A 15,139-nucleotide genomic window follows, 5' to 3' on the forward strand; every position below is an offset into this window, starting at 1 on the left:
GGCAAGTCTTCTCCCATTTGCCTTCTGAACACCATGTACAACTCTCAGCTCTTCAAGTGTCTGCCGGCCTGGATGCTGCTACGCTTTATGCCATGATGATAATGGACCGCATCTCAGAACCAGTAGCCAGCCCTAACAATCAAATGTCCTTTATAAGAGCTGCCTTTGTCATGGTGTCTCTTCACAGCAGTAAAAATCTAAGATAACCGCTGAAAAATTTCTTCAGTCCCTCAAGAGCTTTTAAATTCCTCACTCAGTCCCTGTTTCCTAATACTTCCCTAACAAAAGCAACTCACTGTTTCTTCTTTTAACAATCAACACACATATTTCAAAGAGGGAAAATGTTAATCTAAAAATTTCCCCTTCATCTGTCTGTATTGTTTCTGAAAGCTTTTTAATAATTTATTTTAAAACTTTCATACACGAATACTATATTTATAGCATCCTTTCTCCCTCCAGCTCCTCCTATGCCTTCCCCATTCCCTCAAATTCATACCCTCTTTTTCACTCATTATTAGTGTTATATATGTAAATGAATAAATTTATAAATACAATATGCTCAATCCATTTAGCGTTGTCTATGTGTGTATATTTCAGCCTTGACCATTTAGTATGAGAAAATAACCAATAAGGGTACTAGTGTCTTTGATTCTCTTTCTCAGCAGTAAGTATTTGCTTGAAGTGAGGCCTTGTAAGGTTTCCCTTCGCCACACTGGCCTGTAAACTGGTACTGCCCTTGTCCAGGTCTTGCTTTAGGTATGGAATTGTTGAGAGCTGGTCGTTACAGCTTTCCTACTTTTAGTTTCAAGAACCCTATAACCTAGAGGTCTGAACACTTTTGACCTTTTTTGTAGAAAGCCAAACAGTAAGGAATTAAACTGTGCCAGGATACGAAACGAATCAGAATTTGAAGAGGAGGAAAGTTCTCAAAAAACAACTTAAAATATTCAAATGTCTTAAAGTATAGTTAGAACTCTAATGTATTAAGGTTCAGAAAGAGAAACACCTAATGTTGTCCTGCATGTATTAGCGTCTAATAGCTAGATATGTTTATTTAGGTTGGGGTAAGTATGGATACAGGTCAGAAAACCAGATAGGGCTCCATGAGGCTTTGAGGGAAGGCGTAATAATACAGAATATAGAAAACGTACCATAGAAGGGGAGATGAAGGAGGAACAGGGGCGGGGGGAGAATCAAGCAAAAGTAAACATATGAAAATGGCATAAGGAAACATTACATTTTAAGGTAATAAACAAATCAATACATAACAAAACAAAAACCCTTTCAAAAAAGCAAGCCTCAAACCCTATTTGTCACTTTTTGGTAAAAATGAACAAAACAAGCCGCCATGGCCACAAAACGAAAAGACAAACATTAACAGATGCTATTTCTGCTGTGAAGATACCAAAAGCTGAAAGATAATCTCACAGTGTGAAATCTGGTTAGCCATTTCCTATCTCAAATATCTATTCTGGGTTTTAGACAACAGATGATAGTCATCAATTCAGTACAGAGTTAAATTTTTGGCGTGTAGTTAATTATTTCTTCCTTAGTTGGCTCAGTAGTAAACAGCTTTTAGATTTAACACTCTGTCATTCTAGGCAGGACACAATTTTCATAGCCATTGTAATAAATGCATTAACAAATACTGGGTTTTCTCTTCCTTTCTCAGTCAGCTTGCACAATTTGCTCCATTTTACAAGGCATGGAAACCTTTCCCTGACTTCTGATCTCTAGTAGTAATGTGGGAAGTTACTTTAGGGAATGTTTCCCTAAACTTATAGTTGGTTTCCTTAAAGACACAGTTGACTTCACAGTTCTGTAGTAATATGACCTTCCCAATAACTACTCAGCTCTAACTACAGCAGGAACATGCTACAGACTTCTGCAGGAATTCAAGTTACACCTTCTAGTTGGGTGATATACATCCCCTTTTATGATACTGGTCACTCTACAGGCCAGTTCCCACAGTCTAAAGAAATGAGGCCAGGCCATCTAGCCCTGCATATTTCTCTCTGAGACAGGGAGTAAAGACATTCTTCTGTGGTTCTGTGGGATGAGCTTACCCTAATTTATAGTCCTCCCGAGGACCTGAGTCGTACAATATCCTTACCATGTAAACTACCCCAGATTAATGCTGAATCAAGTGGTATTCTTATAAGAGTCAGACATTGCATTTGTTGTCCTCCCTGAGAGCTTTCTTCTCTGAACATCTCCCCACCTATCATCCTGTCTGTGAAGGCTTCCTCTTCTACTTTCGGCTATCCTCTTACAGGACATTTCTCCATAGGCTTTAAAGGAAAGCTTTCTTTTCTTTAGGGCCCTGTTTTTAATGTGTTGTACTGTCCCCTTTTCATGTTCTCCTCCTTTAAACTCTAATCATGGCTCGAAGACCCTCATTCTTAATAAAGCTAATTCCCAAAGGGCAATTACATGTCAGCTCCTTTTCTCAACCAGCAATTATTATTATTATTATTCCTTTATCAAACATTTCCTATAAAATTTCATTTACAAAAAAGATTCCAAGAAGGATCCAACCTGCAGGGCAGAGTAGGCTCCCTTTTGCTATAACAGATTCATGCCACAATGAACAAAGTGGAAAAGAGATCTAGGCTGTTTCCTGATTCAATTTTATGTTTCCATATATATGGAAACTCATAACTGTGTACGCTCGAGCGCGCATGCACATGCACACACACACACACACACACACACACACACACACCTACACACACACACACCTACACACATGCAAAAGCATACACACATACCATATGCAAAAAGAAATGGAGAAAGAAAAAAGTTCCCACTTTTAAACTACATAAAACACTTTTAGCATATAGATTTTCATAAAAAACCTTATGCTTAAGTTTCCATGGAAAATTAGTTTAACACATTTTAACTGTCAATAAAATATAAGCAATGGGTTGGGACAGACGTGCAATATAAATGAGAAAGGATAAGGGAGAGAAAACTAAGGAAGGAACTAGAAGTTACATGAAAAGGTAAAATGTGAAGACATTTCTGAACAAAAACATAAGCACAATGGACTAAATAGAAGCACAAGGAATACGTCCCCTGTCAGTCAATTGATGGCATGAAACATTAATTATGATGATATAATGGTAGGATATTTTACACAAACAGTATGGTTGTGCTTTCCTGAGACTTGATACCTTTAAAAATTATTATTATTAACATCCTCAGTATATAAAAGCACTTGATCAAAAAATCTATTGGAGGTTTGCTTCTCTCTTCTTAGAGTTGAACATATATTTTTACATAGAGTTTGATGTAAAAATGCCACTGTGTGCACAAAGTTCAGGGACAGTAACTGGCATACATTCATCATACGTAATGATGGGTCGCAAGATATTTTCCAGCAATTCTATCATGCATTTTGACAATGTCCATGCCTTGCCTTTCCCTTCATCCTCACTCTTTACTTTAAATGCAAATCCACATAGGTGCCTCCATCCCTCTTTAAGTTTTTTCTATTATAATTCTTTCAAGTAAGAAAAACGAAATGCTCAAAAATCAAAAATAACTCAATATAACAACAGACATGTGCAATTATGAAGAAGTACCTGAATATCCAAAGCAACACTCTAACCTCAGCCCTGATGCCTGAAGAACTCCTGTTGTCCCATCCTGACATACTTCCCCAACCTCAACACCTATAGTGACCTCAGCATGCTAACTTGAATATGTGAGAGGAAAATGTAGGAATACACTTGAACATACAGGTACAAGAAGGACTGTTTGAATATTCTTTTAATATAAGAATCAAATTAGCCATTATGATTATTAGAAATTATAAATAACCTACATGCCTATCAACAAATAAAAATGAGGTATATTTACATAATGTAATATTTTTGTTGTTGCTTTGTTTTTTGTCGTTTTGTTATTTTTGTTCTGTTTAGGTTTTTTGAGACAAGTTTCTCTTGTGTAATAGCTCTGGTTGTGCTGGAACTTGCTTTGTAAACCTGGCTGGCCTGGAACTCCTATAGATTCACCTCTTGGGTTTAAAGGCCTGTGCTACCACACCAGGCTTACAGGGTTGAGGAGGATCTGTGTGAAGGGGGTACTGGCAAGAGTGAGGGTTGAAATTGGGATGTAAAGTAAATACATCCAGTATTCTCCTTCAACCAAGGAAGACACCCAAAGAAAAGACAGGCAAGGCCAAGGGGAAAAAATTACCCCACCCACAGCCTCATGCAAAAGCTGGAGGCCAAAAAGGTAATGAATCCTCTGAGAAAAGGCCTAAGAGTGTCAGCATTGGGTATGTCATCTGGCCCAAGAAATCTCACTCGCTTCCCCAAATGACCCTGTTACATTATGCTGCAGAAGGCAAAGGGCCATCCTCTGTAAGGAGCTCAAAATACTTCCTGCCATTACGAGTTCTCTCAGGCCCTGGACAGGCAAACAGATCCCCAGCTGTTCCAGCTTGCCCACAAATGCAGGCCACTGACAAAGCAGTCAAGCAAAGGCTGCTGACCTAAGAAGAAAGCTGCTGGTAAAGGGGATATCCCAACCAAGAGACTGCTTGTCCTTTGAACAGAGGTCAATATAGTTACCAATTTGTGGAGAACAATAAGTCTCAGCTGGTGGTGACTGCCCAAGATATAGACCCCATTGAAAGGGTAGTCTTCCTGCTTGTCCTGTGTCACAAGATGGGTGTCCTCTACTGCATCATCAAGGGAAAGATCAGGCTGGAGCAGCTAGTCCACAGGAAGACAGGCATCATTGTTTTATCACAGGTTAACTGAGAAGACAAAGGTGCTCTGGCTAAGCTGGTGGAAACTGTTAGGTCCAACAACAATGACAGATACATGAGATCCGCTGCCACTGGGGAGGCAACATCCTTCCTGGGTCCTAAGTCTAGGTATTAAAACAGTGACTCCTACTATAGGCTAGAAAAGGCAAAGGTCAATGAACTACCCACTAAACTGGGTTAAATGTATTCTGCTAAGTTTTCTGTCCATAAAATAAATTTAAAATTATCCTGTAAAAAAACAAAAAGAAATCATGAAATGCATAAGTAAATGGATAGAGCTATAAAAAAAATCCTGAATCAGGTAACCTACAAATACTGTATGTATTCTTTCTCCCTCCCTCCCTCCTTCCCTCCTTCCCTCTCCCCTACACACCACACACACACACACACACACACACACACACACACACGATGTTAGATCTTCCATAGGCAGGCTACAGTCCCCATAACCACAAATGTTAAATTAGAAGAGTCTAGGGGAGACAGAAGGATCTCCCTGGGAAGGATAAATAGAATGGACCCTTATGGATGGGTAGTGTGTGTTCGGGGTTTGGGGAATGGAACAGGATGATCAAATGGGGATGGGGAGTGGAGGGGTAAGAGAGGGAATGTAAGGGACAGCTAAAAGAAAAAAACATTTGAGGGGTCCCATGGAAATCTGGTATAGTAGAAGCTTCCTAAAATACATACATACACAAAAGAAATCTAAATGGAATAAATGAATAAAGGGGGAGCCAAAGCCCCAAGTAGACATCTCTCCAATACCTGAAATGGGTTACATACGATTAAGTTGTTGGCTAAAAGGACCCCATGAAAACTTCCAAACATTCTAGACTATTGCCAAGGATATTGGTACAAACTATTGCCACAAACTTATGGTAATGTTCTACTGCTGAAGACAGCACCTAAATAAATAACTCATGGAACATGGAGAAGTCAAACTGGTCCCTACCCAGAGTCCTTAACCCCTACTGACTAGTGTTCATGGTACTGGGAAGTACCCTGCATATTATAATAGGAGGAGCAATGTAAACTCCAACCTAGATTTAAAGTCTTTGATCTTGCATGTAAGATCACTGATGCAATAGTGGTACAAAAGTTGCAGAAATAACCAGCCATCAGCATATTGGATTTAAGGCCCAGTCTGTGAGATGGAATACACTACCTAGGGGACCAGGAACTAGAGACTTCATAAGTCAGGGACATAGGGGAATTCCAAGTACTACAATTCTACTAAAAAAAATCAATAAAATGTCTCCTAATGACATTTTGCTATACTAATAAATTGGTGCCTTACTCATCCATCATTAGAGAAGCTTCCTCCTGTAGTAGACGGGAAGAAATACAGAAACCCACAATTGGATAATGTTCTGAGAGTGAGAAACCATAGACTACTCAGCCCTAAATGGGATGGCTCCATCCAACCCCTCCACACATAGCTCAGGGAACCCAGTGAACAAGGAAGCAGAAAGACTGTAAGAGCCAGTGGGGATGGAATACACCAAGGAAACATGGCCTTTCAGACACAGCAGAACTGATGTAGCGCATAGGAACTAACAAAGGCTAGAGCAGCATGCACAAGATCTGTATAGGTCCAAGCACTGAGAGGCTGAAGTAGACATTACCTCTCATCCCTAACCAAGAAGATATCTTTAAATGACAACAGCTTACAAAGGGAAAATTTGCTTGAACAGAATCTCACTGGGTGTATAAACCACACTTATGAGTAGGTCCGATGCTCTAGCAGTACATGGCCAACAGAAAACAAACTCACTGTTATTTTTATAGTATTTTTGTCTAATATTGTTTTCTTTGGGCATTTCCCTTACTTGTGCATATAGTTTCTAATTTTTTTTAATTGATTGTATGTATTGGGTGTATATAGTTCTTGTGCTACTCTTTTTAATTATTATGTTTATTTAATTTGTCTGTTTTCTAAGACTATGAAAAATGAAGGCATAGAAATGGATGGATGGGAAAAATCTGGGAAACAGTGGTAGAAGAGAAACCATGATCATAATTTATTACATAAAAAATTAATTTTAGTACAAATAAAATAAATAAGAAATTGGGAATGGAACTATATACACCCCCTACCACAAAGAAAAAATTGGTGAAGAAACATTTTTTTAAACATTCAGTAACCTTAGCTATCAGGGACGTGCAAATTAAAACTATTTTGAGATTTCATCTTAACCCAGTCAAATTATAAAAACAAACAAACAAAAAATCAACAACAACACAACAAGAACAAAAAGCACATAACAACAAATGATGCTTTTAACTATAGGTAACAGTGCAAAGTAGGATAGTCAATATGGAAATCAGTTTGGAGGTTCTTCAAAAAGCTAGCAATACATATATCACATCGTTCAGCTACTCTTAGGCATACTCCCAAAGGATCCACATCCTACTACTAAGATCCTTGCTCATCCATGTTCAATTGCTGCTCTATTCACAATGGTCAGGAAATGAAAATAGCCTAGATACCTATCAACTAACAAACACATAATGAAAATATGTAATACTATTCATCCATAAAGAAATATAAAATTACAGGTAAATGGACAGAGCATGAAAAAAAAATCATCCAGACTGAGGGAGGCCAGATCCAGAAAGACAAAAGCCACCTGACCAGTTCTGTCTCATATCCAGATGACAGCATTGAAATTTTAGATACATTTCTTTCAAGTAAAATACACAGAGACATTAAGAAACTTATAGGCAGAGGCCATTGGAGCAGGCTTCTAAGGAAACATTGATAAAATGTAGGAGGTATGAAGGATAGGGAACAATGGAGCAAGAAGAATGGAGTAGGAGTGCAAGGGGAAATGAGAAAGGAGTGAGTACAGGAGGGAATTAGGGGCCAAGGAACACAAAAGACCTTTGGTGTGTTGGGAAATCTAAGACAACTTGACACAAACTATAATCATCTGCAACGCCCACCTCATCCAGCAAGGAAGACGCAACACCATTGGACTCTTCTCAACAGCCTTTATTGCAGGAACACCTCATTGTTGATACGGGGACCCCGAGGAACAAAGGCACTCGCCTTATATACAAGACAGGCTGTGGCTGTAAACTTGTCCTCTAGGGATTGGTGGAGCATGACATACCTTATTAGCATGAATATCACCCTGGCCTTGTAGATGCCAGAGGAATGCCAAGGACACGCACTTTGTGTTAACCACAAAGGACCACCAGATGTCAGCGCCATCTTTTATCTATATGTGCCGCTCCCTACAATCATCTGAGAAGAAACCTTGATTGAGAAAATATCTCCATGAGATTGGGCTGTGCAGCCTGTAGAGCTTAATGGGGAAGGCACAACCCACTGGGTGATGGTGCCACTGCTGGGCTGGTAGTTCTGGGTTCTACAAGAAAGCAGGCTAAGCAAGCCATGGGGATAAGCCAATAATCAGCAGCCCTCCATGGTCTCCATGGTCTCTGCATTGGCTCTGGCCTCCAGCTCCCTGCCCTTTCTTGAGATTCTGTCATACCTCTCTTCAGAGAAGGACTAAAAGAAGGAAGTGTAAGCTAAATAAACATTTTCCTCCCAACTTCCTTTTTGCTCATTGTGTTTCACTACAACAATAGAAACCCTAGACATGTGGAAAAACAAACATATGGAAACCCACTACTGTAGAAGCATCCTAAAATATGTGCATGTATAAAAAAGTTTAATTCTCGTACCCTATAATGGGGTCAAGGAGGGAAGGACAATATCTCTCTCAAATACCACATGCTATGAAACAAAAAACAAAATCCAGTGTCAGATATAAGTTACCCCTTTTAGATTTTTTTGCCATTGGAGTCCGATAGATACATTCCTATCCCCCAAAATTCCAAGCTATCATCACTGCTTTGGATCACTCCTTTCCAATCTTGAAGATAAGATCTTATTGCTGAAGATAGCACACACTCAAGTCACAGAACATGCAGGAAATCGAGTGACATTTGAGCTTGACGCTCCATCCCTACTGGCTAGCTTTCACAGTAGCAAGGTGCTATGCATGGTATGGAGGGAATAAAGTAATAGTTTTACCCAGTTCTGAGCCCTTCAGGCAACAGTAGTGAGTGGCCTAGTAAAAATATGCCCAGTAGTGTATGGGAGTAGCCAATAACTTTTTTTATTAGATTTAAGATTGTTCTACAAGATGGAACTCATGCCAGGTACCTTTAATGGAGCCAAGAGTTCATAGCTGGGCAAACCTACTACTATTATTTTGCTAAATGGACACAGTATTAAACTTATTCTTAAATACTTTCCTTTCTAATCATAGATCAGTACAGCTCTCAACTTTCATCAGAGAGGATTCTCTTTTCAGAAGAGAGATTAATGCAAAGATCACCACTAGTTAATGTGAACAGAATAAGAGACCATGGTGCTCAGCTCTAGATGACCTATCTATATCAATCACCCCTACTTCAAGGATTATTCTGAAAAGAGTAAGCAAAAGGAGTAAGAACTCAAGGGAGTAGATGAGTACTGGGAAACAGAACTGTCTACATATGACAGGCCCACATGAACTCCCAGCAGCTACTGACCATATTCACAGGACCTGTACAAAATCAAGTCAAAAAATAAAATCCCAGCCAGGATGGGGGAGCAGATCAGAGTCCCACCATTAGTTGGGACTGATGGCTGCTGGTAAAAGAAGAGTAAGTTTTCTTCAGGGATGTGACCCAAGAGGCTACCCATGTGCCAGTAGCAGCCCTACACCTATGCACATATTGGTCTCACCAAGGTGTTTCAAGTGAAAGCACAAGAAATTGGTAGGGAGTAGTGGAAGGGCTACGGGACGGACTAATGGGGAAGGAGTGGGAGTGAATTTAACAGAAACGTATCAGATGTGTTCATAGAATTCTCCAACAATAAAAAGAAAATATGAGAGAAAACCATGTAAATCTGCATATACACAACCTAATTAACAAAACATGCTTGAAGATGTTATCCTTCAAAGGTTTTACTTCTAAGTCTGGCACTTGCTTTAGTAATCTAGATTTTGGGATAACACCCAAAACTGCCAAAAACGGCTTATAATCTAAGCTGTAAATGGCATAATAAAATCAGCAAACAGGCTTCAAAGATACATTTTTAAAAGGAGCAGATAATTAAGAAAAATGTTTACTATCCTTAGCCAGTACAGAAATGACAATTAAAACAAAATGAAGATTTCACTTTAGCTGCTCAGAATTGCTATCATTCAGTAAACAACATTAAATGCTAATGAGGACATATACAGCCACCAAACTAGATAAGATGGATGAAGCAAAGAAGTGCAGGCTGACAGGAACCGGATGTAGATCTCTCCTTAGAGACATAGCCAGAATACAGCAAATACAGAGGCGAATGCCATCATTAAACCACTGAACTGAGAACAGGACCCCCGTTAAAGGAATCAGAGAAAGGACTGGAAGAGCTTGAAGGGGCTCGAGACCCCATATGAACAACAATGCCAAGCAACCAGAGCTTCCAGGGACTAAGCCACTACCTAAAGACTATACATGGACTGACCCTGGGCTCCAACCTCATAGGTAGCAATGAATAGCCTAGTAAGAGCACCAGTGGAAGGGGAAGCCCTTGGTCCTGCCAAGACTGAACCCCCAGTGAACGTGATTGTTGGGGAGAGGGCGGTAATGGGGGGAGGATGGGGAGGGGAACACCCATATAGAAGGGAGGGGGAGGGGTTAGGGGAATGTTGGCCTGGAAACTGGGAAAGGGAATAACATTTGAAATGTAAATTAGAAATACCCAATTTAATAAAGATGGAGAAAAAAATTCTAATGAGGATGTGGAGAAAATGCAACCTTTATATGCTGCTAGCAGAAATGTAAATTAGTTGAGTCACTATGGAAATAAACATTGATGCCTGCCATAAAACTAAACATAGATTATCCATACCACCTAGCCATGACACCCCTAGGACTCTAACATGTAACACAGTAACTTATATAGCCATATTTATTGCAGCAGTATTTATACTTACCATGTTATTGAACCAGGTTAGGTATCCACCAATAGCTGAGAGAAAAAAATAGTAATTTACACATATGTCCACACCTAATGCAGTTTCAGTAGCCACCAGAGGGAGAATGAAATTTTGTTTGCTGAAAATGTATGCAAGCAAGGAACATAAGAGTGCGTGAAATAACTCAAACTCAGTGTAAGTCTATTTTCTCTCATTTGTAGATCCATGCTCTTATACGGACACAAATATGGCTATAGGACATGAAAGCAGAAGTGAGATTGTATGAGGTGATGGACATTGGTTGGAGGGGGAACAAGGCAAAGGGCGTGGCATGGATATCATCACAATACATGATATACCTGCTTGAAAATGGCTGTGAAACCCATCACTATTCACAATGATTATGTAGATAAAAATGTTTCACTATGGCTGAATTGTTTGTGCAAACAGTAGTACTTTGTGTCAACAACTAATTTCATTCCAGAGATCTGGAATTCTAGCATGTTCTAGGTAAAAAGTCCAAACACAATTGATACCAATAAAACCTTCAGAAATCTATGTTCAGAGTTTCTGTGTGAGGCAATGTTTCACATGCTATTTGTTGGAGAATTTAAGCTTGTCCCAATGTGACTCCATTGAAAAAGTACTCCTAGAGAGAAGGTGAGCCTAAATCTCATAGACTGCCCCTTGCGGTGGTTTTCTTTGCTGGGTTTACATTGAAACCTTTAACTCTATCCCTGAGGAAAACTACTTACTGTGTTCTGTAACTCTTGCTAGTAAATAACCAAAGCAAAATATACATCAGTTATCTGCAATGTTTAGATATAAAACCTTAGAATGCATGGGTGTTAGAATCACAAGTGGGCTTCTCAGAAAGAATTAAATTAGCTAAGGACAGATTTTATTTGCGGTAACTCAAAAGTACACAGTTTTGTAAGCTATGTTTACACATATAAATAGCAAAGAAGTTTAAGCATAACAAAGAAGGCATTATCAACGACATAGGATAATGATTTAGCTAAAGAGACACTATATAATTAACTTACCCTTCTATATCTATTTGCACTTCTTTTGTGAATTAGAAAAGTAAAAGTATTAAAAGTGGTCTACCTTTTTTATCTTGGCCTTTTCAGCTTTTTCTTCTTTATCACACTTCTTGGCATTCCTATTCAGTTCTTTTGCAGCAAACTTCAAGTTAAATAAGTGTTCTGAAAATATAGGTTAAGGCTATCTAGTCAAAAAGTCATTTGTCCAGCATAAAGACCTGCCATTTAATGTTAAAATAATTAAAATGATCAGATAATATTATAATTTAAGGCAACTAATTTTAAAATTTCTGAGGAAAGAGAACAAATTATTTCTTTAAAACTTCCTTTCACCCCAAAGTCAAGTTAGTAGAAGATACAACATTAAGTATAAAAGAAAAATAACTACTCTGAAAAAGGTAGGCTTAGTCAAGTTCAATGTCATCAGTAATAAGTTATGCCAATATTATTTACTTTCTGAAGTGATATTTTGAGAATAATATATAATCATTAGTATCATAGTACTGTTGTTAAAACCAGTCTCATTTTTTATAAATGAGCAGTATAGATTTTCAAGTGTCAAATTCACCAAGATCGAGGAACAAATGAATAACTGAAGCAAATAACAGACTGCAGAGATAATGTGACTAAGTGAATCATTACTGAAAGGCTCCCAGAAACTACCAATACCCCTTACTGAAGGAAACCAAGGCAAAGCAGAACTGAAGCAGAGACCACGGAGGAACACTCTTTACTAGCTTGTTCCCCATGGCTTGCTCAGCTTGCTTTCTTATAACACCTGGGCCCTCCCACATCAATCAATCAATAAAATGCCTCAGAGACTTGCCTACAGGTGTACTTTCTTCCCAGATGACCAGTCTTGTGACAAGTTGACAAAAATAAATAAATAAATAAATAAATAAATAAATAAATAAATAATAAATAAATGAGTTTCAGAGCCTACCTAAAAAAAAGCTGCATGTGGTGGCCTGCATCTATAATCCCAGAATTCTCACTGATCTCACTGAAAGGTGGGAAGAGAAGACTAGAGAACTGCCCAGAAGTTCTTGGGACAGCTATTCTAGAATATACAGTACAAAAGAAACAGTAAGCCAGACCTTGCCTCTACCTTGGCTCAAAGAGAGAATTGACTCCCAAACATTGGCTTTTGACTTCTACATGTGTACTGTAGTACACACACAATAATAAAAGAAAAAGAAAGTTCAACAAAAAAATCATTTTCAAAGTATCAGCATAGGGTTGAAATGATGGCTCAGTGGTTAAGAGCACTGGCTGTTTTGGCACAGGACCTGGATTTGATTCCCAGTTCCTATAGAGTACCTCACAGTTGCCTGCAGCTCCTATTCCAGAGAATCTGATAACCTCTTCTGACCTCCACAGGAACCAGGCACCCACGTGACAAACAGATGTTCATCGTACAAGGCAAAACATTCGTACCATAAAAGGAAATTAAGATATAATTTTAAAAATATTATGATGGCTTACAAATAATGAAATAAATTGTAGGCAGGAGTGATGAGATGTCAAGAGACGCAAAAAATAATCAAATGCTATTTTAAAAAAAGGACCCATGAGTTTATTACTACAAACTAAAACAGGATCAGAAGTCAGCATAGTATTAGGAATTAAGAAAGAGGGACCATCATAAAAATTCACAAGTTGACCTAATATTCAAAGCATTCCATATCCCTACACCATAGCTTCAAAAGCGATCTTTGTGTGTGTGTGTGTGTGTGTGTGTGTGTGTGTGTGTGTGTAACTAACAAATACTGAAATACTGAAAAGTATTAACAGAACTCAATTAACTGGCAAGACAAAGTAAAAATACATAAGTTATGAAAGATCCCAATAAAAATGTTTAGTTAAGGTCCTGGAGAGATGGTTCAGTGGGGTTAACAGTCAGTTCTGGCTGCTCTTCCAGGGAACCTGGGTTCAATCCCAACATTCTCATGGCAGCTCAAAATCACTTGTAACATCATTTCTAGGGGATCTGATGTCCCATTCTGGCTTCTGCAAGTACTGAATATATCTGATGCATGGACATAATCCAGGCAAAACATGCATATGCATAAAATAAAATGAAAAAGTCAATTAAGAGTTTGTTAAAAATAAAATAAGCCAGATTAAGGTGAATAGGACATATTTTCTGCCCTATGTAGACTCCAGATATATGTGTGTGAAATATATATATATATATATACATACATACATATATATATACACATGTATACATATACATCTAATACACACACAAGTACACACATAAACAGATTACATGAAAGGTAAAAAGGAACTATTTATAGGGAGAAAATGGACTAAAAAGGAGAATTTAAAATGTAAATATTGTATATATGTAATCTGTCTTTAACCATATAAAAATAATAAATGAAAACAGAAGGGGAGGAAAGGAAGCCAGGAGGAGGAGGAGGAAGGAGACAAGAGAGACTAATGGGAAAGTAATGTACAATGATAAATTGATACAGTAAAATGAAATACATTACTTTTTACACTAATCTTTGCTTTTTAAAAAAGAACTTTTAGAAAAAGGCATGGAGAACAGAGCTAATCTTGCTCCAATAATGTGAGACTATACATCTGCAAGCATATTAATTAGACATAAGAAAACTTATTCATTAGGCCATAAACTGAAATACATTTCAAAAAATTTGTCAATTGAACACAACTCAGTAGTTAATAGATTTGCTTTCTTCATACTTTTCTCAAAGAAACTAAAGGTAAGATAAAAAATTAAGAATTTGTGTTTGAAATCTTTAAAAGGTGTCTATGTCTAATTAAAGAAAAAAATGAGGAAAGCTGTCTTCTCTGTTTAGCACTGAGTGTGAATGGAGTAACTGAAAGGAATCTTGTGGTACTTGGCTAATTGGGACTTTCCAGCCTTCCTGCCTCACATTTTAGAGAAAGACTAAAAATGATGTAAATATTTACCACATAAAATCAGGAAAAAGATAAGTTCCTAAACTCCATAAATAGGGCAAAAAAATAAGAGGGGAAAATAATAACAAAAACCAAGAATATAATAGGCAAGGTGATCAAAATGTCCCAAGCTGAACTCTGTTAAATCTGACATGGTATTGTTGTGTAGTAACTGATCGAGCAAAAAGAGCCATGAATAGAATAAAAAGAGAAATAGAACTATGGATGACGATACTTCAAAATTTTACATTAGGGGATTAAGCATTATATAAAAAGGGTACTAAATTAATGGCAGAAATTAACTAAAAAAGGCCCAAATAATTCAGAATTTCTGATGCAAAGCATTAAAATATTTTAACATTTAATAGAGTCACAAGAACAGACTTGATCATATTATTGGTGAATTT

General features: G+C 37.9%; 1 protein-coding gene across 1 annotated transcript in view; it reads right to left on the reverse strand.

Moving 5' to 3' along the window:
- Positions 1 to 15,139, reverse strand: part of Chmp1b2 (charged multivesicular body protein 1B2) — a 40,825-nt gene that overhangs the window by 19,211 nt on the left and 6,475 nt on the right. Inside the window, exon 2 of the mRNA NM_001134589.1 lies at positions 11,863 to 11,960. Coding sequence (NP_001128061.1) covers positions 11,863 to 11,960 — 98 coding nt within the window. The remainder of the gene's footprint in view (positions 1 to 11,862; positions 11,961 to 15,139) is intronic.

The sequence above is a fragment of the Rattus norvegicus genome, chromosome X (genome assembly GCF_036323735.1).
Source record: "Rattus norvegicus strain BN/NHsdMcwi chromosome X, GRCr8, whole genome shotgun sequence".
Classification (NCBI taxonomy): Eukaryota; Metazoa; Chordata; class Mammalia; order Rodentia; family Muridae; genus Rattus; species Rattus norvegicus.